We start from the raw sequence: 23,646 nt of genomic DNA, 5'->3' as shown, positions 1-23,646 counted from the left end.
AAGTCCGATGGCGCAATGTTTCCTCAACACTTTCGCTTAACGTCCACCACAAAGCATAAATCAGGGAATGAGTCCACCCATTAACATCGTGCGTCGCAAGGGGGACCAGTCCCTGACCGAAACAGTCCCTGCACCGGCGGCATGGCCATTGCACCGTGACCGAAACAATCGAATTGGGATGCGTTCCGTGGAAGAAATAAACAAAACGGTGCTGACAGTGGCCGCAACGGTCGCTCATAAATTACTAACGAATTCCGACGCCGGATCGATGGCCAGAACCTAGAAATGGCCAGAAGCACGTACACCAACGATCGCGATGCGCGAATATCTTATGATCCGTGAACGCCCTACGGGTCGTCTTCGGAAGTCGCGAAGGTTGTAAATTCCAAGAATCTATTTCATGCCCCGGTTCGAGTCTCACGTTTGCGTCGCGGATTGTTTACCGGCCACCGGCTTTGTTGTTTCGCCGCCCGGCGCGACCAAGAGAGTGTCCCCGAATCGGGTTTATGGCCGCGGCCGTTTACCGGATTCTCTCTCCCCAGGGTGGGTGTTTCGTAATGGGCCAGCCAAATTCGATCCTCAAATAGGGAAACCGTCTCGAACCGCGATGCAGCAGCGTGGAGAAAAGATGGCACTTCAGATTGGAGGCGACTGTGACCGATGAGCACCATCCATTTTCGATCCTCCTCTGAGTGTTCTAATTTATGCGGAATTCAAGTCGAGGGCAATTAAAGTGGCATCTTCTTGGTTATAAAGTACCGTATGTCAGGCTTTCATCTCCATCTCGATCACGGATTGTGCAACCCGAATGCCCGACGTGGAGGCCATCAGCATTGTTTCACCACCCAACGTTTATGTTGTGATGCTTTCGTGTTCTACTCTTTCATATTTCTTCGCCAGTTTCGCCAGTTCCCTGTGTTCTTTCATGGCTCGCAAACACCGAGCCCAGAAAAAGATGCTAACGTAGAGGCCCGTTACTTGATACGGCGCAGTGGTGCCGAGGAACAATTACTCCATTGCTTATGTTTCGTCCGTATTTTTGCAAACCCCTCCTGTTCAAGGCACTAGACCTGAGGCGGTAGCACCTGGCCGCTGGCGAAACAGGTGAAATGACGTGCAACATTTCTGAAGCATTTTCAACACCTTAGCACCGCCGCTCCCCGCTGGCCCACAACAGAACGCTGGCTTTCTACGCTGGGGTTGGGAATGATTTTGCCCTCTTCAGGCCACTCAGTCGATCTCCCGGTTCTGGTGTGTCTGCCTTCCCCATGTTCTCCGGGGTTTGTTGTTTTTGGGCGCTTACGATGGCAGAAGCGAGGTGAAGACTTTGGGCAGCCTACTGGAACGAATCATAATTAACATAATTGTTAGTTTCTTCGATTTTCTTTTCTACTCCGCACAGAATGATACGAACAACGGAAGCAAACGCTTCCTAGGCTGATTCTGAAACGCTTCAAAGCACATGAAGCGTTTCTTGCGAAATAGTTTGCTATAAAATAAATATTTATGGCGCGACGCAACAGATGTTATAGCAAGCTGATTTGAAAATTTTGAAAAGCTAACGAACAAAACCAAAATTGTTTAAATTGAGGGAAAATCCAAATCCAACAGAAAACAACAGAATGACGTCAGTATTTAGCACGGGAATGCTTATCCCAAACTACGAACCGTGTTGGTTTTAGGGGGCTATCGTTATTGTAAACGATGTCAATAAACGAGGTTGCATCCTACAATGAAGTCGTAGTCGTTGCGATTGGGACGCCCTTGTGCGCCATTCGACGCAACTGCACTATTGATTAATGGCCAGTACGCGCAGAGCACCACTTGAAGTGCTGCTTCTTTCGGATTGTGCATCGAAGACAGAAAAGGAGCGTATGTTTCATCTTTTCGTACAAATAGTGTTTTTATTTTCCGTTGTTGTGATATGTAGTTCGTGTGTGCACTTGTGTTTTATCGCACCGATGTCGTTATTTTCATATTTAGCTAAGAACGATTCTAGTCGGATTGTTCTAAAACTGAAATGCGGCCGCTCCCCTCAGGAATCTTGTGCGTGATGTGAATGTATTTACATGATCAAACGTAAGAATGGACCTTTTTTCTGTATAAAAGTGTATCCCACGCAGTGGGGCCCCATCGAGGGGCATCTGAATTTTGAGTAAAAGGAACTTGAGGAATGTGTGTTGTTAGCTTACAAAATCTGTAACGATAGCCAACGCGCGTAGAACGCGTTTCAAACCGTATATTAAATCGGGGAACTGTGAGCATCATAAATAAGTCTTGCTGGCAGCAGCAAACGAATCTCAAACGTGGAACTTATCCCTCCAACGGAAAACTTACGATCGAAAAAATCAACAAATTGTCAACAATTGAATGTTTCTCGTATTTGCACAAACCGCCAGCGCCGTTCGCTCGTTCCTTGTACTAACTAGCCGTACAGTAAAATAGTACCGTATGTTTTGGACCGGGCATTGGCAAAACGTAAAATTTCATACAATTACTAAAAGAAAAACGTGGAAAACAGCAACAAACTCGCAGCTTTCGGAGCACCCTTCAGGTAGTTGGCCGAACGCCCAGTCTTACAGCTCGTCGTGCTTCGGGCCAGAGAACTCGTCGTGCGAGATGAACCCGTTCTTGTCCTTGTCCTCGTGCTGGAAGATCTCCTCCACCAGCTTGTCGTGCTCGGCGATCATGTTCTTGATGTCCTCCGACTCCTGGCCACCGTCGGCGGCCACCATCTGCTTCTTCAGATACTCGCTCACCTCCTCGCGGCTCAGTTGCATGTCCTTGTTCTCGTCGATCTCCTTGAACACGTTGGTGGTCGGGGGCGAGTCGCCGATGTTGATCAGCTCGACGTCGAACAGGAGCGTGGCACCGCCGGGGATAACGTTGCCGGCTCCTCGGTCACCGTAGCCGAGCTCTGGCGGGATTGTCAGCTTGCGCTTCTCGCCTAAAACACAGAACATGAACGATGAGTTAGTATCGCCACGGTGTCTTCGTCCCAACGCGCGGTGTTTCGTATCTTACCGACGCACATGTCCGTAAGGCCCTGGTCCCATCCCTTGATGACTTGGCCGGCTCCAAGCTGGAACGTGAAGGGCTGGTCTCGGTCGAAGCTGAAAGAGAACAACCGAATGTGAGCGAAGGTTCGGAAAATAGTTTTCTAATTTCCAAGTAATCATTTTTTATGATTAAAATATTTAATTGAGTTTACTCATTTCCTTCCTCGCAGAACCGTACCGAATAGGTGTACAAAGGGACCCAGTTGTGCGCTTTAAAAAGCGATGAGAAACAATTTGCTAACTCGGTTGGGACGTCCCTGCTTCTGAGCGATGTTCCACTCTCAACTGTGCCATAGGGCAATAAAAATCCTTTCGGTGAGCCCCGGAAATCTCGAAGTTTCTGCAACGCTTGAAATGGCGACGAAATAAATCGTCGGCAAACATACCTCCATCGCTAAGCTAATATGAAATTATGAAAATTTTCCCCACGTTTGCCGCATCGATCGCCGCAGTGAGAGAAAAGCATTATATCCCCGTTCTGCGCCCAGGCTAACCAAACAACGAAAAAAAAAAATTTCATAATGCCATCTCAAACAAAACCTCCTGTTCACTAGAAGTAAGTGCCACAGAAGACGGGCGCGCTCCACGCAGGCATCATGGGCAATGTTATTTTAGTAATTAAACGCAAATATTAACACACGGAGTTTTCGACACCTTGGCGAACTCCCGGGCCCTTCCGGAGCCGGCGAAAGACAGCGGTGGCCCAGAAAAACGGGTTCAATCGATCGAAAGTGCGAGCTGTTTTCGTGCATCGAATTCCGTTTTCGAACTCTTCGAACCACACGTGTTGGCCTCATCGGAACGGATGGGTCCTGAGGTTTCTTGAAGAAATTGAAATTGAAACCTTCACCAGCCGGAGGGCGAATGTGCCCGGACAACTGGGAACCCGCCGAAGGATCACTCGCAATTTCTTTCGTTTCCCCATCCTGAAAGAGAGGCAGCAGTTTGCAAATAAAACTGTATTCACATTTCACAGGAATTGATGCGGCGCTGCGAAAAGAAGACACAACCCTTCTGGCCCACCGGCTATCCTCAGGAACGGGTTTGAAGCAGTTCGACCAACGGTGGCAACACCAGCAAACTGTTAGCATTAATAATTGAGCAGTGGTTCGATTGGTTTTTAGTTTCGGAGGATCGAGAAGGAGTCAGGCAGGGACCGGGAAAAAATGGCCTCACACACTTCTGACACCGTTCCAACCGGAGAGCGATAATATGAGGTGAGGTTACACTCGCTCGCTCGCGCGGTGAGGCTCGTTTATCGGAGACCCGAGGAAGTCTGATCCCACCACCGAAAGCGGCCCCGCGAAGGGTTGTTATCTAACGGCTACGGGATTGCTGTGCGCGCCGAGGGTCGATTTATTTACCATTTGACTTTCACGGGAAGTTTCAACTCTTTCGCTGCAGTGCCATCAAATCACTTGAACGGTGTGTGGCGAACGTTTCGACGGCATCGAAGCAAAGCGACGGCACGGCACACGTTACAGTACTAAATCCACCGCAGCCGCAGCAAGTGCCCCACTCTGACACCAGGAGTCGTAGCAACAAAAAAACCCGGATATTAAAAGAAGAACGAATTATCAGCGGCCAGCTTTAAAGATTTGCGCAAAGATGCTCTGCGATGCGGACATCTTTCGGCGGGGTTGCTGATCTTTTTTTCTTCATCGGCAGGGCATCTTAATTTTTCAACTCCTGACCAGTGCAAAGATGCTGCCCGGTCTGTGAGTGGTTTCTTGCGAGTGTAGTGAGTCTTGGCCCTTCTCCGCAGCTGCTACCAACGACGACCAGCACGACGGCGACGGTGGTACGTGGAATTATTCACCCAAATGTTGAGTAATAAAATCAAATAATCATGAGTCTTTGGCGGCCCGCAAAGAGCGAGAACCTCCGCGCGTCGACGAAGGGTTGAGTCTGTGCACCGTGGCGCATTTATGTGTCCGGTTTTAAGGAAAAAGTAATGTGGCGGAAACAATTTACTAACAAAACACTGTGTCTGTATTTATCGATGCTCATGTGTGCTGGAGATTTCTTTGAAATGGATGCATTTGGCGTGTAAAATTGTGCAATATCGGCCAATATAATATAAATTTTCTTGATTTATCTAGTACCGGGAATCCCGTAACAGTTTGAACAGAACGTAACATTAAGTAAATGGAGAAAGCTTCAAAGCCATTACCGATAAGCTTCTGAGATTCAAACGATAAATAGAAGAATACACAAGTAGCAAAATTAAAAATAAATAAAGTTTCAAGGAGCGTATCTTCGTGCGTAAATTTGATATTCATCAATTTAGCGATTATGAGGCAGACCGAAAATAGATAAACGGACTTTCTTTTACACCGTTAGGCAGCTTCTGGAGGTTCCTGGAGTTCATTGCCATCAATTATCACCTCACAGCTTGAAGAATTACCGGACGGAACTAATGTGATGACCGTGCGCGCGCGATGCAACATAACTTTCTACGGTGTGTCATTCGCACTCGCCAATTAACAGCTCACGGTTGGGATCTACATTTGTTTTCCTCACCTATCAGCGAACGTGTACTACCATCAGTGAGTTAGCCCTTTCCGTGATCTACTACCGAATGACTGATGGGTCGCTTCCATCACTTTGGATCCAACCACACCTGTCTGGGTTTAAGACCGGCCTACCGGCATCGTATCCACCCGTTGAAATGACATCGAAATTAGTGTTTAGCATTATTTATGAGCACCTCACGCATGGAATGACCGCGGCGCCGGTTTTGCTCTCTGATGCCATCGTCTGCATATCCCCTATGTGTCAACGTAGTTTGCTTTTCACCCGTCAGCGAACTGCTCCGTTTTTCCGCTTTTTAGTGACGAAAAAAAAGAGAAATCTAACGGTAAGTCGGACGGCCTCGGGCTTAGAATAAAACTGGGGCGCAAGTGTTGTACACCGCCAACGTCCGTGTGTTCGCGATGCTAATCAGGAGAAAAAGCTTTCCACACGTCGCGGCGAACTTCGCATGGCTAAGGCACATACCCATTTCGGAAGGCATTTGTAGAATACGGTCAACGGTGGCGTGGTCGGACCAGCAACAGGAAGAGCAGCACGTAACTGGCAACAGGTTCTTCTGCAGGCCAAAGCAGCCTAGTTTCTGGCAGCGATAGAACGAAGATGTCAGAAGTCGCTACGAACCCGTTAGCCGAGAGTCTTTGGTGATGCCACGGTCCACGGTCGATTCGCATTGGTCATCGGTACGGAAACGTGAATCAGCCACCGGTGGATTCATTGCGTAACCCACGGTCCAGACCAGACCACTGAGCAAACCGGTTTGGAGGTTCAACGCCATCCCGAGACACTTTCTTGTCGCGGGAATGTTATTCGCAAATATATTTGCATGAACCATCGGTGGTGTATATGGGAAATGATGCGGAACAGATGAGTTGGCGATAGCTTTTAAAAGATACCCTTCTCTTTTAAAGGCTGAGGCTTTACAGTTAGGTAAAAATGAAAGCATAACTGGAAGCTAGCCTAGGTACCGGAAAACTGTTGTATAGAAAACATAAAAATAATCAAATTTTTTCTATTTAATATAACATATTTTGTAATAAAAAACAAAATAAATTGCCGAATGAAAGAATTATGGTTCTATACAACAACAAATGAAATTTGAACAAATTTTAAAGTAAAATTAAACGGTAAAGTAATATGATGAATGAAATTAAAATAAAAAGGTCTCTTTTTACATTGTTCATTTCAAACTCTAGACTTAAGTAGTTTGGCAATATTTTTACCCCGGAGAAAACGCTGCTATTTTTGCGCCTGAACGGACGTGAAAAATGACATTCATAAACAAATTGTCCCGCTTCCAGTTCGGTGTGGGACATCCCGCCGACAAGCGGCGGTCGCACATTGTCCTTGCCAGATATGTACACCATATCTTGACGGTGTCTCGAAGACATGGCGCGAAAATGCTACGAGCACACCAAACCACAGACGATTAAGGAATGAATCCGACTCGACAGCCACACGAGGGAAAACACGTCAGCCAATCAGATGCGAACCGAGTTCCGGAAAACAGTACCGGATCTGGGGACAGTAGCGCACAAAGCAGCCTCCAGCCTCTCCGAAGGGGGATCGTCATTTTTCGCCAAATCCTGCCGACAGTCAGGACACGACACGGCAGCTGTTTATGGTGCAGTAGCTTGCCTCCCGTAAGCACCCGCCGGGTTGCTTCTTTTGAGGTACCATTTTTGAGTTTCGGGCCTTTCTTCCATCACGACCCACTGTCACGACACATAGCGCACGGAGCGAAGCAACAGGATTTATTTGTCTTTCTCGTATATCTCGTGGGACGATGCCAAAGATGCTAGACCACCGAAGGTGTCTCCGGGTCTGCATGGCGGACGACGCTTACGGTCTTACCGTCACTCAATCCTGGGCCATCATCTCCCACCGGCCGGGGGTAAACAGTAGGTGCCTCTCATTTGACAGACTTTTCTCTCCATATGTCGGTTAGTCACGTTGATTGAGGCAATTAAAAATCATCCTCCAAAAATGGAACGGGGGCCGTCCCCGTCAACCACAACATGATCATAAATAATGTGGCCGGCAGTGAAGATGAATCGCTCCCACCGCTCTTGGTGGAGCCCGGTTTTGGGAAAGAAATTTCGCTCACGTCACCCGCGGGCCACTGCCGTTTTCGTTGTTTAATGGCAAGGATTTGAAAGTACGGTTCACATCCGCGACGCTTATTGGGATGTCTCAAACAGTTTCGTGGATTATACTAACTTTACGGAAGAGGTGAAAGTGGCAAGTGAACCACTTTGAGGGGGCGTTCTTTATGGACTTTCGACTCTGGCTCATGGCGAGCGTAACTGTTGACCTCAAAGATTTAATGGATAAACAAGGGACGGGATGGTTTATTGAATGCGAAATACGTTTGTGCTGAAATAGTTGATGCGATAATAAAAATGGCATCGCACGATGCAGAAAAAATACACTGACTTGTAATGCATTTTATTACGCAGAGTTTAGTAATTCATGTAATTCAGATATGAACTTATTTATCTGATAAGTGTGGTAAATCAATTAGGAAACAATTAATGCCTTATTGTTTGTTTCTTTCATAACAATCTCCCTAAGTTCCTCATATGAAATGACTGTCAAAAAATTATTAATTGTGAGCAAATTGTCAAATCGTGTCAACACAACTTTACTACATCAAATATAGCTTCGTCGTGGACTAGAAAAAGACGAAAAGTATACAACGCATATAGTATATCAATTTTTAAAACAGATTAACCTTCTCTAAGACGCTTCTCACTGTTCTTGAGCCTCACCTTTACACCTTTACCTTTATTGCAAAATTATTGTCTTTGGCAAGCGATGATGCGTTTTAGTATACATTAGGACACGATGCTTTGAATGCGACCGGAAAAAAACCACGTGTCCTCGTATTTTGCACACCGGAAGTGTCACATAAATATATCAATAACCATAACAATAAACAGCGCAAATCGCCCGTACGCAAAATCCTGCCCCGCCGAATTTATGTACTCCCGCGTTCGGCCCCGTGGGACGCAACTAGAGCACAATAAACGAAAATGTAATTCGCGCGAAACGCCATTGCAAGAGGGACGAAGGAAGTAAACCGGCAAGCCGGTGTGTACCGGATGTTGCAAATTTGTCCTTAAAGTTCCCGAGTTCGGGAGGTCGCAATATTCTTGCCCACCCTGTTTTTTGTTGCGTTTGTTGCGCGCGATCTTCAACGCGAATCTTCCACCGTCACCAGCACCACACTAGCGCTTTGGAAGGGCTTTATTTTACGATGCAACCGTAATCCAACGGGCAATTGTCCGTGTTTTTTTTTCACCGCTCTTCGCAAAAGAAATACCGACCGACGGCAACGGCATAAAAGTTGGCGCCCTTTCCACCACGGTGCTACGGGTGATACGATTTTCGGAAAGGATTGAGGACGGAAATATCGGTAAAACTGCGCCAACACTACCGTGGGTACCGTCGTGCAGGGCAGCCGTCGTTGCATTATTTACGTTTATGATTCGGCTGTATGCTTTCCGAGAGAGCCCTTCTTTGCGTTGCTGCTGGCCGCTTGCTGCGGCTGGCCACGGATCAACAGCCCGAAAGCAGTTGCAGCTGGGTATGCAAGCGCAGTAAAGTAAGCATGTGTTTGGAAGTTTGAGAAGAATGAGACTTTAATTCGTCTTCAGGCCAAGCCTTCTTCAAGATAGCAATTATTGTTTTGAAACATTAGTATTATTTCGAAAAAATTCTTCCTTCACGAATCGAAACTTCTAGTGTTCAAAACGAGCATAACATATGAACAAAACCCCAAAAGAAAACCCAAAAAACGAAAGATGCTATCTCACCAATCTGTCGTCTGCTCGATCGATCAAATCGCTGTAACGACACAACTTTTATCGCTCTCCAAAGGACCCTTTCTACTAGCACCTAGCCTGCGGCTAGCTCAAGAAGTGTCCTTTTCCTACGATCAACTCGGCTTCATACGGGACTCAACTTGGGGTTTGAGAAAAAAAAAAAAACATTGTCCCGAAAAAGTTTACGCGAGCTTTGCCATTGCAAGACGCGCCAACAGTCAAGGATCTGCGTCAACAGTCGATACACGGCGACAACCGTTTTTGGACAAGCGTAGCGATACATGGCCTTATCAAAAATTAATGCCAATGTTTGGAGAAAAACTTTTGTTCCGCTGCACCGTATGGTCCGCCGTCAATCGTCGTGCTGCAGCTCGGGAAAGCTTCAGCCAGCTCTGAAATGAAACCGACGACACACCTTTCTGCAGACTCTCCTTTGGGGTTCCTGAGTTGTGTAGGATTTGCAGACGTTTGCTCAATTTTACGAGCCAAGATTTGACTCGGTACGCGGCTGAATAAGAAGTTCCGCACAGTAACTCGACACTCTTTCCGAACTGGACTATTTCCATGGGCATGCCGGAGCCCCCCGATCTGCGGTGCGATAAATTATTCATCGCATAGAGCAAAGCATTGCACATGGGCGCCACCATGCGCACCCGGGACCCGGCTACTTCATCAAAACACCGTTTAGATTTATCTCGGGTACATGTCAGGAATTTTATCACTCTGACCGGCCCAATCCGATCGATCACTCCCCGGGCACTTTAGGGTTGATTAGAGACGAGGGTTGCGCCAACTTTTTCGTCGGGTGCTTAGCGCTACGAGTGGTGCCGAGCACGATTCACGAACGTGGCAAGCTTTACAGACAGTTTAAAATCTTCATTTAAGGTAAGTGCTTCCACAAACTGTTGGACATACTCTGTGGCTAACGTCAGTAGTTACGTCCATTATTGTGATCGATCCGAGGTCAATCTAAGAACATGCTGATGGAGTGTAATAGTCTGTACTTACTGATCTTACACAAGCAATAATTGGTTCTCTAAAACCTATGAGAACTTCACAGATAACAAGGGGAACATGATGAAGTTATGTGTAATCAGACTCAAACTGCTCAGATGATGTTTTGTTTTAGTTGATGTTCCAATGTGTCAAAGATTGACAAATTGTTACATTTCGAAATTCATTTTTGTTAAAAGATAAAAAGGGAAATCCAACAAATTTTCACAGTTAAGGTTTAGGCTGACCTTCTATTCCAAAAAGCCTTTACTATCTTGTTAAGAGTTGGAAAGATCAAATGCAAACAAACGGGAGCTGAAGAACGCTCTCGTGGCGTTCCATAGTCACATCTGAATGTAAAATTACATTAGCACCAAATCCGGAACGGAAAACAGTTCGCGGGTTTCACGCGTGCCAAAATTGCTCGCAAACCACCACCTTTTCGACCGGTAACCCCTCTTTAACTCTCCACTTTAAGGCTACAAACATTCGCACCGTTACAGTGCAAAGTGCGACATCGAACCAGAAGCGGAGATCCTTCGCCCGCACATTTTCAGCGGGCAGCTACCATCCGTAGGACCGCGATTTGGACAACGTACGTACGTCGCTTCAGTAATCCTTTGGCCCGCTGCTGCAACCACACGGCGGAAATAACACCCGTCGGGCGCACGGTCTTCGTGTTCCACTTTGCATTTGTGCTCTTATGAAAATGAGACAAGTATATCATACATATTAGATTTTTTACATGAATATCTGATTTATCCAATTGTTTTTTTTTGTTCTGTGTGGTTCTCGTACCACTTTCCTGAGGTCGAAAGTGTTGAAACCTGAACACCGGAACCAAAGCACCAAAACTGGTGAAGCAATTTAGCGATCGTGCCCATCCGTGGCCCATTTTTCCACTCGTGAAAGACTCCGCAAAATGCTGGGCGCACTCCAAAACACACACAAGCCTGCCGTCGCCGGTTCACACAACACAACTTTTTAAGCCGCAAGAGCCGCCCTGTAGTCGGCGCCATCCATCGCCCACCACGGTTCAGTGTGTCCTTTTTCCCCTACGCTGGTTGTCGAGCGCTTCCGGAAATGAACATCCTTGAGTGGTCGATTAAAGGGATTTACCGTGCCCTCGGCGAGCTAAGGCTCGAGGCCAATCTCTCTCTCTCTATCTCTCTCTTAGCACAAGGCAAGAACGGGAGATCAAATGGGAAACAAATTTCCCACTCATAAAACATTTTCGCCACCATCCTCGTGGCGGCTGAAGAATGCCGTATGTTACGGCGAAGCGCACTCCAACTCGTTTGCCTACATATCTGCGTGGCCCTCGGTATCAAGTGTGCCACACACAGCCCACCGCCCACACGGGGTTGCTGTTGAAAATTTTATAATGATGTTACGAGGACGACCCCGATTTGCTCTGCCGGCGGACGGCTGCGCCGGATGCTGTTGAGTGTGAAGGGTGCGCCATAAGAACGTTTAATTTATCACTTTTCCCAAACGGTTAGTAGCGCCGGGAAACAGGAAAAAACAAGATAATAAAGAAATCATAAACCCTTCATCATCTTTCATCCAGCTTGCTTGACATTTTTCCATCACAGGCCGCGCGCTGCCTGTGTTTAGTTGACCACCTCACGGGCTTTCTGCCAGATCCTTGCCTGAGACATAGAATATCTTGTCCCATAAAAATGGAAACTTTCTTCCCCCATGAAGACTCTGGAGACACGCAAAGTCATAAGCCAGAGGCCTGTCGTTTCTGCTGGAACCTGCTAGGGACAATATTTCCGGAAATTAGCTCGACATAGAACGTCATCCTGCTGCTAGAGTCGACGGAGCCCCGATCGGCGGCAGTGCAAGAAGACCACGAACAAGACGTCTCACGTGGGTGTCCGGTTCGCCGCAAGTGCAGCAGCTTGCTGAAGGATGCTACTTTCTTTTCAAATTTATTAACATCCTTCAAAGGGCGATGAGGACGACAACGACGACGGGCCGTGTTGCTCGACCAGAATGACCCGATTATGTTTCAATTTGTCGCCACTTCGCGGGCGGTAACCAGTGCACGAAGCATAGAATTTCGATCATAAAACAGAAGCAGCGTCGCGATGTGTGAGTGAGTCTGCTATAGGCATTGAGCTGACTCGGCGTAAGGATAGCGGAAATGTTGCCTCATTTTTAGAGTTTGATCAATTTTGCGAAATTTGGAATTTGGTCAAAGCTCTTTAAAGAAAAATGCATATTGGATCAATCCAACAGTATTCCCATATTTTTTTGAAAGAAGAATTTAAGCAGCTTTATTACTGGTCAGACTGGTAATTCATTATTAAATTATTTTGTCAGGCTCATTTATTGGTTCATCTTCTAATTGCAGAAAGGAAGAAAGATTTATTTTGGTTTAGGTTTGGGTTCCATTCTTCACATAACTCGAAATTTCATTTAATTTTGGGTTTTCTTTAGTCTATTTTTTCTAAATTTTAACCAGATCACAACAAATCACACAAGATCTTAGAAGGTTCCGAAAACATCTGTAAAATAAGCCTCTAAGCGCAACAATTTACCATATTATTAACACTAGATATACCACCGTTTTCAATATACCTATTTATACCAGACCAGTCAAAATGACTGGTCATGTGAAAAATTGCTTTTTATGAATTCAAGTGTTAAAAAAAAGTCTATAAAAAAATTAAAACAAGTTTAGTAATGTTAACTGTAAACGATAAATGGATTTGTATACATTTTTATATAACAGAAAACATTTAATTTTTATCACTTTGTTGGACACAATTTCTACATAAGAACGTTATCTACTACGTTGCCGAACTACATAAGAATGCCTTCAATTTTGCTTGCGTAATTTTCCACTTTTTCCCCAAAACTCTAGAGGCTTCTAACTCTGTACAAATTCGTATATATTCCAAAATAATTGCACACATCAATGGTCTGGAGTGCCCAATCTACTGCCCAATCATATTCTGAGCAACAATTGCCATTTTTGGCCTAAATTTGTTCATGGAATAAGGGACCAGTCATTTTGACTGGTCATGGTATAAATCTCCAAAAAAAAAAATTTTTTTTTTCCAACATATATAAAAAAAAGTTTATTTGTGAAATGTATTCTATGCTTAGAGCTATTAAAAGTCATAACATCATTTGGGGAAAAAAAAATTACATGTAGTGGAAATTTGCCATTCAAACTGCCCGACCAGTCAAAATGACTGGTGTGGTATATCTAGTGTTAAGATCTAATATCAACATTAAAAAGTTGTACAATATAAATGCCACCTCCATTAAATAAAATATAAAAAATCGAACAAAAATTACTAAAATTTTTTGAATAACCAACTACATCTTTTCTGCATATTTGTTTGTTGATTGCTCGGAAACGCTCGACAAATTCCCATTGCTGCGTTGAGATACCACAAGAGCACCATCTTTTTTTCTGTGGCCCAATCCCTGGCCGATTGTTAAGCAGACACACTCACACACACACACACATACACATCAATCGGTTGTGTGTGCCGTGATTTTCCGGGCATTACATCAGCAATCACTCATGTTTTCCCTAACAATCAAAATCGCTCCCACCGATGGGACCGCTCTGCGATGGGCTGGGCCTCGGGTTGGATCGACCCCTTAATTTGGAGCCTTTTTGGAAACGCTCCACCAGCCACCACTTACATACGAAATCAAATACATTATGCTACGCATTCTTCAGCGATGTTGGTCCTCGGCTCGGTGGCACGAAAGGATTCTTCGGCCCACCGGGAAGCAGATGGCCGCCAGAAAAGCGCCGGAATCTGCAGAACGCGATCTTCTTCATAATTGATGAGATCGAAGTTCGGCTTTGCGAGCGTCTGCATCCGGTCTTTTGCTCTCGCTCTCTCTCTCTCTCTCTCTTTCTCATCCTCGTGAAGGTGTTTCTCGTACCTTTTTTTTGCCGTCACTGTGCTGCGATATGACAAAACTTGATATCCTGATGCCAGACCATTCGTCCCCGAGGACGATAAAAAACGGACCGGGAGGCAACAACAACAACGTCGACGCCGGGGACTGCCGGCGGGGAGTTATGGCTCGACGCACCGGCACCGGCAGGTCTGCAGCCAAAGCGGAAACCGCCGGCGTGTGGCCAAAGCGGAAACGAGCCTCCAGCGCCGGGAGGTAGGAAGAATGTTATCGTTTCGCTGTTTTTCCGCCCTCTTAAGCAATGTTGCTTGGCGTCGCGTCGGCAGCCCGGAAGAAGGAAGAGAACACAACTCTGTTGCGAGTGGTTCTCCTATTGGCCACGCGCGGGTTGCCTAGGATTTTTTCTCCTGGTGCTCAGTGGTGTCACTTGAGGCGCGCGAGCACCGAGGATACATTGCTTGCCCTTCGCCAAGCTCATCATCATGTGCCGGGCGGTCTGCCGGAGAGCGCACCGGAAACTAAGGCCTCCTTCGCCCGTAACCGCTGGCAGCATGAATAATAAACATGTTACAGCGGACGACATTAAAGTGCCACTAAAACGCTGCGATCCCTGGGTCTTCGTTCGGGGTTTGTTTTTATTTTTCCGCTACCATTACCGCCCAAAAAACCGTACCACGACAACGATAGCGATGGCCAAACGACACTCTTCCGTGTCCGGTTCGAATAAGTCGGATTAATTTTCAAATCGACCGTTAAGTGTGAACCGTCGATCGCATAGTGTGTGTGTGTGTGTGTTTATTTTATTGCGACAACACACAACACTCCAGAGGCTCCAGAGAGTCCTTTAATAATAAATCTCACCTTTGGCGGATGCCTGGAACCGGCGATAGGGTGACAAAATCTATCGTGTCCTGTACGTAGTGCCAACGTTTCCGAGGGCAGCGATCTGTTTGAAAGTAATAGCAACCGCGAACCGTGGCTTAAATGCTTCGAATGCACTTAAGACAGTGCCGTGGAAAGCGTTGTTGCAGCAGATGTTAACCATCCGGCTTAAAAGAAAAGGTGTCGCTTGTTTGCCTAAAATTAAAACTCGTTCAATTCTGGCTTAACGTGTTTTCTATCTTCTGCTATCTGTCTTCTGGTAGTACGACTACTGATTAAGTTCAATATTCAAAACACGTAAACGTACATATAAGCAGGATAATTATTCAAAAACATACTTTTTTACCAATTACTTTATCAAGATGTTAAACAGCAAACACAAACCAAATATACACTGCTTTTCCTAATGATAGAATCACCCGTTTTTTCAGACTGAGGCTAAGATAAAACGCTGAACCGATTTTTCGGAGATGAAGAATCGATTTATTTAGCAAAAGAAATAATATCCATTGTTTGGTTTTGCGAAAAAAAAATTATTTTGACTTGGGGAGCCAAAAAACGATAAAACGGCTGTTTCAAAACGATAGACTCATTATGTATTATTCAAGAAAATAGGGCCACCAAGTAAAAATGAATAACAATTATGATGTTTTAATAATCAGTGGCCTCTCCACTACGATTTATTACTTGAAATATCCTTTTTGGCATACTTTCGGATAGGTTCTTTAGCACGTTCATCGACAGGGAACGCCAAGCATTTCTAATCGCCACTTTCTTTTCGTACTGCTTGCCATCCGCATAGATCTCTCGGATTAGAATTCCCCAAACATTCTCAATAGGGTTGAGGTCTGGAGAAACAGCCGGCCAGGTCATTAAATTGACTCCCAAATGTTCCAAGTAAGCTTTTGTGGCTCTACTTACATGGACAGGTGCATTATCCTGCTGGAAAATTAGCGGGTGGTGGTTGAAACGATGCAGGTATGGCTTCAAATTACTCTCCAGAATGACTATATAGCCTTCACTGTTCATTCGTGAAGGAACTATTGCTAAATTACATTTAGCTTGCCTGCTAAACGCACCCCATATCATGATGGAACCTGCGCCATAATTTCGTCTTCTAAAAAAACGAGGTTCCCGTCTCAAATCTTGCCAGTAGTGGCAAAAACCATCAGGCCGATCGACATTGAATTTCTTTTCGTCACTCCAAACGACCTGAATTAAAAAAAAACTCAAATATTGGAAAGCTCAATGTATCGATAGCTTACATAATTCCATTCGTCTTTCCATGACATATGCTCGTTCGCAAATTGCAATCTTGCTGCTTTGTGGTGGGTCTTCATTGCTGGAATTTTTCTCATTGATTCTCTGGCAATGCTTACAGAGGAACTAAGAGTTCTCCAGATTGTAGCATAGCTAACATTCATGTGGAATTCATTCTTAATACGCCGACAACTTTTCGTAGTGTTAGACGCAGCTTTAACTACTCTTTGTTCATCGCGAGGGTTAAGTAATTTTGGTCGGCCAGATTGGCCAGATGACTTCCGAGTCCCATATTTCGATGGATCTTTCAAGTAATTATTGATAACCTTTGGAGATCGTTTCAGTAATGAGGCTATTTCATGATTGGACTTCCCAACACTACGGTACATTTCAATTTTCCCTTTTCGCCTTCTCCTAATTGAGTTCCACGACCCATTTTTGATCAAAATGGCCAATAAACTACAGGAAATATGCGAGACTACTGAGATTAATAAACTCAGTTACTTGACAATTCAACTAGTGTTAGTTGGACTGGACTAGGACCGACTTTTACAAGTGAGTCTATCGTTTTGAAACAGCCGTTTTATCGTTTTTTGGCTCCCCAAGTCAAAATAAATTTTTTTTCGCAAAACCAAAAAATGGATATTATTTCTTTTGCTAAATAAATCGATTCTTCATCTTCGAAAAATCGGTTCAGCGTTTTATCTTATCCTCAGTCTGAAAAAACGGGTGATTCTATCATTAGGAAAAGCAGTGTAGTATGACATAAGAAGTAAAACCATGAAATTAAAATCATGAAATATGCAGATCGATATTTTACACTTTAAACTATTGATAAAAAGATAAATTGATCTAATATTAGTGGACCTTTGCAACTTCTAGTAAAAACTAAAAAGAAACTAAATTTTTTTTTAATGAAGATTAAGATGGAAAGTTAAAAATAAAAATAAAAATGTTCTCTTTATGGTCCTCTTATGATTTAAAATAAATAATATGTAGTAGTACAAACTGAAAAACAAACAAAGTAAAAGCAAAGGAAAAATGAAGAGAACTATTTTTAGAAAAGAAAAATCTGTTATCACAAATGTGCTATTAACATATTCGAAGTCTTGACAAAAATTAAGAAAATTTAGATTGTTGTTGGAATTATAAAGACTTTGAGCGTTAAGCTTCAATCGTCTCTTCGCTGACTATTGTGATTGATGTCTAAAAGAGTTACGCAAAAGCTGTTTTGGTTTCTCCGACCTTGCTTCGGTTGTAAGGCCTGTTAAAGGATTTGGCAACAAGGATTAGGGGCATTTCCAAGTTAATGGCTGCTAGCCATTAACTATCGAACATTATTGAAAAAGAAACATTGCTCTGCGTAACTACCGCGGCACGCATGCCCTGCATAAGATGTTCCATTGCGAAGAAAAAAAACATATTTGTTGAGCATTCATTTGTCGATGGAATTCAAATTCCCCACGCTTCGGTCGGTAGCCATGTTCCGGAGGCCACAAGTGTTGTAACCGAGCTCCTCCTCATCGGTCGGTAATAATCATCGGGGCGCGAACCTTCAAACCCCCCAATCGATGGATAAGCCCACGCTGGTCGCGCTTGGCGGTCTAATCCTTTTCCGGCATAAAACTCACGTGCGTGAAAAGCGTTAGCTGGAAGGCGGAGAAGGCTGGCTGTAAAACATTTGGACAATTCCCACGTGCTGGCGCGGCGCGGGAAAAATAAAACATACATGCCAATGTGCGCGTGCGGTTCCCGTTTCCGGAGTGTTGTTGTTAAAGTCTGGCCGCGGCCGCGCGTGATTGTCGGGCTTTCTATTTCCACCGGCCACCAGAAGTCAAACACCTTGGGCACGGGCAAATAACGCAGCAAGAAGGCAACTTTCCTTTCGCCCGTTTGAATTCGTGAGCGAGTCGGGTTTGGGACGGACTACGTAAACGCACTTTCTGGAGCATCCGCGTGTGATGGCGTTTCGTTCCGAACTTTACGGCCGATCCGACGGTGACAGTTTCGCCAGGCCACGGTCGCGGGGATGCACTTCTGGGCGCGCTGCTGGCGCCAGCATCGCGACATGCTCGGTGTCATCAGTAGCCATTTAGCATTTAAGCGGCAAGTGAAAGTTAACCACATCGACACCGCCGTAGGGGTTAAGTCAGCCAGCCCTGGAGTCTCGTCACGAGCCTCGAACGTGCGTAATCGCGTCAAATATTTGTGGATAACAGCAAAGCCGCAGAAGAGGTTGCCACCGGGAGTGGGGACCAGATAACGACGCTAAGTCGACGGAGCTCTGACCACTCCAAACACAACCCGAACCCTTGTCGGGTACTTACGTAATTGATCGTTGAGCAAAAAACATTGAAACTTAACCGAGGTCGGAAAGAGAGGTGCTCAGAGACGGCTCTCCTGTAATTTACGAATCGAGAGTCTTGTAGGTTAACGCGAGTTGGTCGTAACCGTGAGCTGAATGGACATTTTTGGGCTCCACGTGAGCGGCCTCAATCGCGACTGGATATATAGAAAAACATTATTCAAAGCCATTGGATAAGGAAATTTGCTATGCTCGCTGCACACGCATTTATGCACAGCCGGGCGCAATGCTTCGATGGTGGGTCGTAATGCTTCCTCTTCGGGACGTTCTTCACCATCGACTTCACAGTGACGTCTTCAGTCAGTCTTTGACCCAAACTTCGCGCGGAGTAATTAGTGCTGCGCGCTTCGCTGAAGTGAGAAATAGCATTCCTATCATACGAAGCAGCCATTTTGCATGCTTCTATGCATCAATCCCGCAATAGCAGCTCATTAGTGCACCCTAAAACGTGGCCGATGGAAAGACGAGAAAGTCTGCAACGAAGCCTTTTTCGGTCATTAATCTCGAAATGTTCCGTGAAGATGCACACGGCAGGTTAGCAAACAAAAACACAGTTTTAAGCGACAGCTGCCATTATCACCCCTTTTTTACGTTCATTACCAGAAGATACTTTCTTTTTGGTAAATTATGCGTATAAAACGGCTGCACAAGAAGGCACGGGCAACGGTTAAAGCTAAAGCTAAGTCGAAGAATCGGGTACGCCGTTCGTTTCCCTAAACCAAGCACCACCAAGTGGTCTCCGGTGCAGTGTCGGAACGAGGTAATTAAAACGGGACATTCAGATTTGCCAACGGACCGTGCAATGGTTGTCAATTGCAGAAACCAACTCCACTTACCGGTTCGAACGCGATCGATTTCACTTTTCACAAAACAAACCGCCCCTTCGGGAGAACCTGTACCCGGTGGTCTGCACGACGTGCTGTCGATTTGCATTCTTTGCATACCTTCAACCTTTCCAGCAGCATTGAATCGCGCGTCTCCGTCGGCAGCAGGAAGGACGGCCCCGTGAAACGGAAGCACGCTTTTCCGTTTCGCTCATCCAAGAAGGGGTTTGCGTTCCATTTACGGGCCAAGAAAAGAATGGTGGAAAAATCAGTCACTCAGGAAAAGTGCGTTCCCACATAAATCTTGCCGCGCAACTCTCGCGAGGGGCATCGTAAATCGTTTTACTGACCACGACCCCAGCAGTCAGCGGGCACTCCGGAGGGTTGGCCTCCACGATCTGCCCCTCTTCATAAATGATGAGGTCAAACTATCGTTGGGCACGTTTGGTCGGTTCATGAATGAGACACGTGTTTTCTTGACAATGTGTCCACCGAACGACCGTTTGCGTTCGAGTGGTTAGCATACAAATCGAAGTCTGTTTATTTTGCAAAGAACACAAAGTTTCATTATGTTTGGATGAGATTTGGATACTTTCTTACAATACTTAAAGTGTATGAACTGACCAAATAGTTATCAAATGTAAGCATGGTTTAACATCACACATGACCTCTCAATCCCAACATTATGTGTGTCTCCTAAATATAGAAAATATAAAATTATCTTTTTAAAGAGAGGCAAAAGGAGCAGCCTGGAATATTATGAGGCAGCTACCGATGCAAGGCCAAGAGTTGGTAAATATGCATGTACGTTATAAATATTTTGATCCGAGATTGTATGAGCTGAATTCATATACGTTATTTTCACCTACTATTGTCATAGGTTAATTTTAAGCGAGCAAAACTTTAAAGAAATCAACTATCGATTTCCAAACTGGCCGCCACTTTTCAGAATATCACAATTCATCAATGGGCATTGACCGGATAAGTCTCTCCACCCATACCAACGCGACCAGACCACATTGTTTCGGCCGTGTTCAACGTGACGACCTTCACCCAGGACATACCCCAACTGAGCAGGGTGTCGCAAGATTGAAACTTGCGATATTCTGGTACCCGATTCCGGTGTCAACCACCAGCTGGACACAACGGCCTCATAGCCAGACCGTAGACGTTACGATGTGCGTACGTACGCAATGCGGTTTTTCAACGGCCATTCAACACGCGGACCGGACGTGAAAAGGTTTATTGAGAGGTTGGTAATTTATGGCAAATTGTAAAATATTGTTGGCCACCCCGACCACCCCACGGTCGTTGCTCGATCGTTGTCGACGTGCCCTGTCCCTCTCGGGATCGACACCAGCCGAAGCCTCCCGGTCAACTCCCGGTTCGGCGAAAGTTGTTGAATGAAAGCGTCAGCAACGAGCACCCCACGAGCATAGAAAATGGGCCGAAGGATTACCCGTTGAATTGGTGGCCCGTTCGGAGCATAGTCGCATCGCGATAAGAAGATAACGCGTGTTTGGTTTCACGGGGTGATTCAGAAATAAAACATAATTAGATCGATAACCGCGCAAACGGCGTTTATGGGCAACCGGTTATGCCAATCAGCTGTGTGGTCAGTGTCGACTTACCTTGAGTCGAATTTTGTGCCATCGGTCAGCTTGCCGGTGTAGTGCATCGTCAGCATGTCCCCGTTCTTTGTTTTGGTTGTGCAGCCTTCCGGTACGCTAACGACGTCCACCTTCAGCTCCCCTTCGGCGATGGCCACGGCCACCAAACACGACACGATGATCAGCTTCGAGAGCATCTGCAAGCATAAAACGGTGAATAGTAGAGAACAATGCTATCTACGTGAGTACAGCACGCAATGGTGCAGATAGCAGGTGGCAGGCTTTGACATCGGAATGTAAGATTGACTGGCAATAGACCCTCGACGCACAAGATCAATCAAGGCGAGGCGGAATGCTGAGAGATAAAAAGGATGATACACGGTTTCGACGAGAAAGAAAAACCCTCGGTCATGCCGTTGTCATCAGTGGCACTAGACAAATATGTTATCTGGCTTCCTGTTACATGGCGCAGGTCTTCAGGGCACAGGTGTTGCGTGATCTTTTATGAAACGTTGAGACACGTCATCTTACTCTGGTGTGACTGCCAATGCAAATTATCAGTTCCGTGACCCCACCGACCCCTAGCTGCACTCTACACAGTTCGAGGCACTTCAATGGTTCGATTAGCCAACAGCTCTATGCGCAACCGGCACGGAATCGGCAACATTAGAGATGCGATAAGCAGCCGGACTTGACCTTACACTTTGACACGCTGCAATCGGTTGCTCGTCCGTCTAGGTAATTGGAACCACAAACCTGTCGTCAGGCCAAAATTGGCAACCGCAGCCAACTCCAATTCAAAAGTAGTGCTGTCCACTTCTCGACGAGTTCCCACAAACGCCGACGAACGACCCGGATTCCAGGATGGTCGAAGATCAACGACGATCAACGGCCGAAGAAAGGCACGTTTTCTGGTTTCCATCGCCGGTCGCGCTGCGAGCCTAGCACCAAAACCGACCACAAACATTCCCTCCGTTTTCGGGATGCCAGCAGCACCGGCACCTTCCGGAACATTCACTTTTCTCTTTCTCCTAACGCGGACCGAGCGGAGCAATACATGCACATGTCTAGTTTACAGACCTGCACTTCTAGGGGTGAAAATCACTCCACTTTATCCGGTTCCGAAACGAAAACCGGATCTTCCCGGTCGGGCCACGCCAGCTTTCAGGTTGACAATCAGGCCCACCGGTTCCGGAGGCACACCACTCTACTAACCTTTTTGCAGTGATTTCGTTAGACGGCACACTCTCGGGCCTATTTGGAGTTGGGACGCGGGACGGCAGATCTTGTCACGACTCGTCAATGTCAATATTTGCGGTAACGTGCAGCCTGAACAGCCTGTCGTTTAAGTCTACAAGAAGAAACCGGCCGTCGGCAACGGGACAACGATACAAACTGAAAGTATTCAGCGTCCGGACTGGTGGCCGAAGCAAAACTTTCTTCGCAACTCCCGCGGTCCCCCCTTCTGTATTTCGCGCCCGCGCCAAACCCTTCTGGTGGAGGGAATTCACTCCGGACCCGGGCTGGAGAAGTTCACGATGCACTCCCCAATCGGAGCACCGTCTCGGTCTGGTCTGACTCCCGGCTGGCCTTATCGCGCTGTTTCGTTCGCGCTCCGGCACGCACCTCGGGACAGCGCGTCACGACGTTCGTTTCCTGCTCCGGCCGCAGGCGAAACGGAACGCGAGTCGTGCCAAGAGTGAACCGCCGGATGAACGCCGAGACGTTGCCACGTTGCGGACCGCGGCCAGAACCGGAGCGATACGGTCCACGAATTTTGAAACCCCCTTTCGGAACCTGCGCAACGCGGAACCATCGGGTGGCCGGCTTGGCTGTTGTTTGGCGCTTGATTAGCATTCGGCCGAGCTGATCGATCCGCGGACCAATCACCGATCACAACGTGGTTCTAGCTGGCGGTCAACCCGCACCGCCCGGACAAACACACACGAAGATGCATCGTAAATTTCTCACCTTGAGAACTCAGGCTGCAGTTCGTCGTTCGGATCGTTGGGAACTTTGCGTTGTTACTAAACAGCGAACCACCGTACTATTGGATACGTCCGAGATGATGTGGAGCAACTTACTTACTGGCTTACGGACTGACTGACCAGCAAAACGATATCGGATTCCCGGGAGGCCAGCACGCGGTTCCATGCAACCCACACTGTTATCTGGAGCTCCACTCGTCGGCCATAGCAGTGTTAGTAGAGGCAGTGCGTGCGCCGCGGGTTTGGCGATTTAAAGAAGTAAACGCGATGTTGCGTGGTGCGCTAGTAAACGTGGCGGCATCCGTACTTTACTGCGCTCGAGGGAGTTTTCTACCGAAGCGCCAGTCGAACCGAACAATTGGGCTTTGCTTAAATTAGTTTCATAATTTCAGTGAACATTTATTGTTTT

At 46.2% G+C, this 23,646-nt stretch overlaps 1 protein-coding gene across 2 annotated transcripts; it reads right to left on the bottom strand.

The window, feature by feature from the left end:
- Nucleotides 1-1,906: 1,906 nt before the first annotated feature.
- On the bottom strand, nt 1,907-23,444 carry LOC128275397 (FK506-binding protein 2). 2 transcript variants are annotated; one of them, XM_053013880.1, is made up of 4 exons: nt 23,334-23,444; nt 21,271-21,446; nt 3,025-3,113; nt 1,907-2,947 (listed from the first exon to the last, which is right to left on the bottom strand). In XM_053013880.1, the coding sequence occupies exons 2-4, from the start codon at nt 21,444-21,446 to the stop codon at nt 2,577-2,579; spliced, it is 636 nt and encodes a 211-aa protein (XP_052869840.1). In that variant the 5' UTR covers nt 23,334-23,444; the 3' UTR covers nt 1,907-2,576. The 2 variants fall into 2 exon arrangements, with proteins under 2 accessions (XP_052869840.1, XP_052869839.1); XM_053013879.1 differs by having other exon boundaries at nt 23,221-23,434.
- Between the last annotated feature and the right edge of the window lie 202 nt (nt 23,445-23,646).

The sequence above is a fragment of the Anopheles cruzii genome, chromosome 3, assembly GCF_943734635.1.
Source record: "Anopheles cruzii chromosome 3, idAnoCruzAS_RS32_06, whole genome shotgun sequence".
Classification (NCBI taxonomy): domain Eukaryota; kingdom Metazoa; phylum Arthropoda; class Insecta; order Diptera; family Culicidae; genus Anopheles; species Anopheles cruzii.
This window is presented reverse-complemented; position numbering and strand designations above follow the sequence as displayed.

Bases quoted from the DNA above. Each gene is read 5' to 3' on its own strand.
- LOC128275397 (XM_053013880.1), bottom strand. From the start codon at position 21,446: ATGCTCTCGAAGCTGATCATCGTGTCGTGTTTGGTGGCCGTGGCCATC. The intron at 3,114-21,270 runs GTAAGTCGACAC...GTTCTCTTTCAG, and splicing joins GGCACAAAATTCGACTCAAG to CTTCGACCGAGACCAGCCCT. The intron at 2,948-3,024 runs GTAAGATACGAA...TCTGTGTTTTAG, and splicing joins CCTTACGGACATGTGCGTCG to GCGAGAAGCGCAAGCTGACA.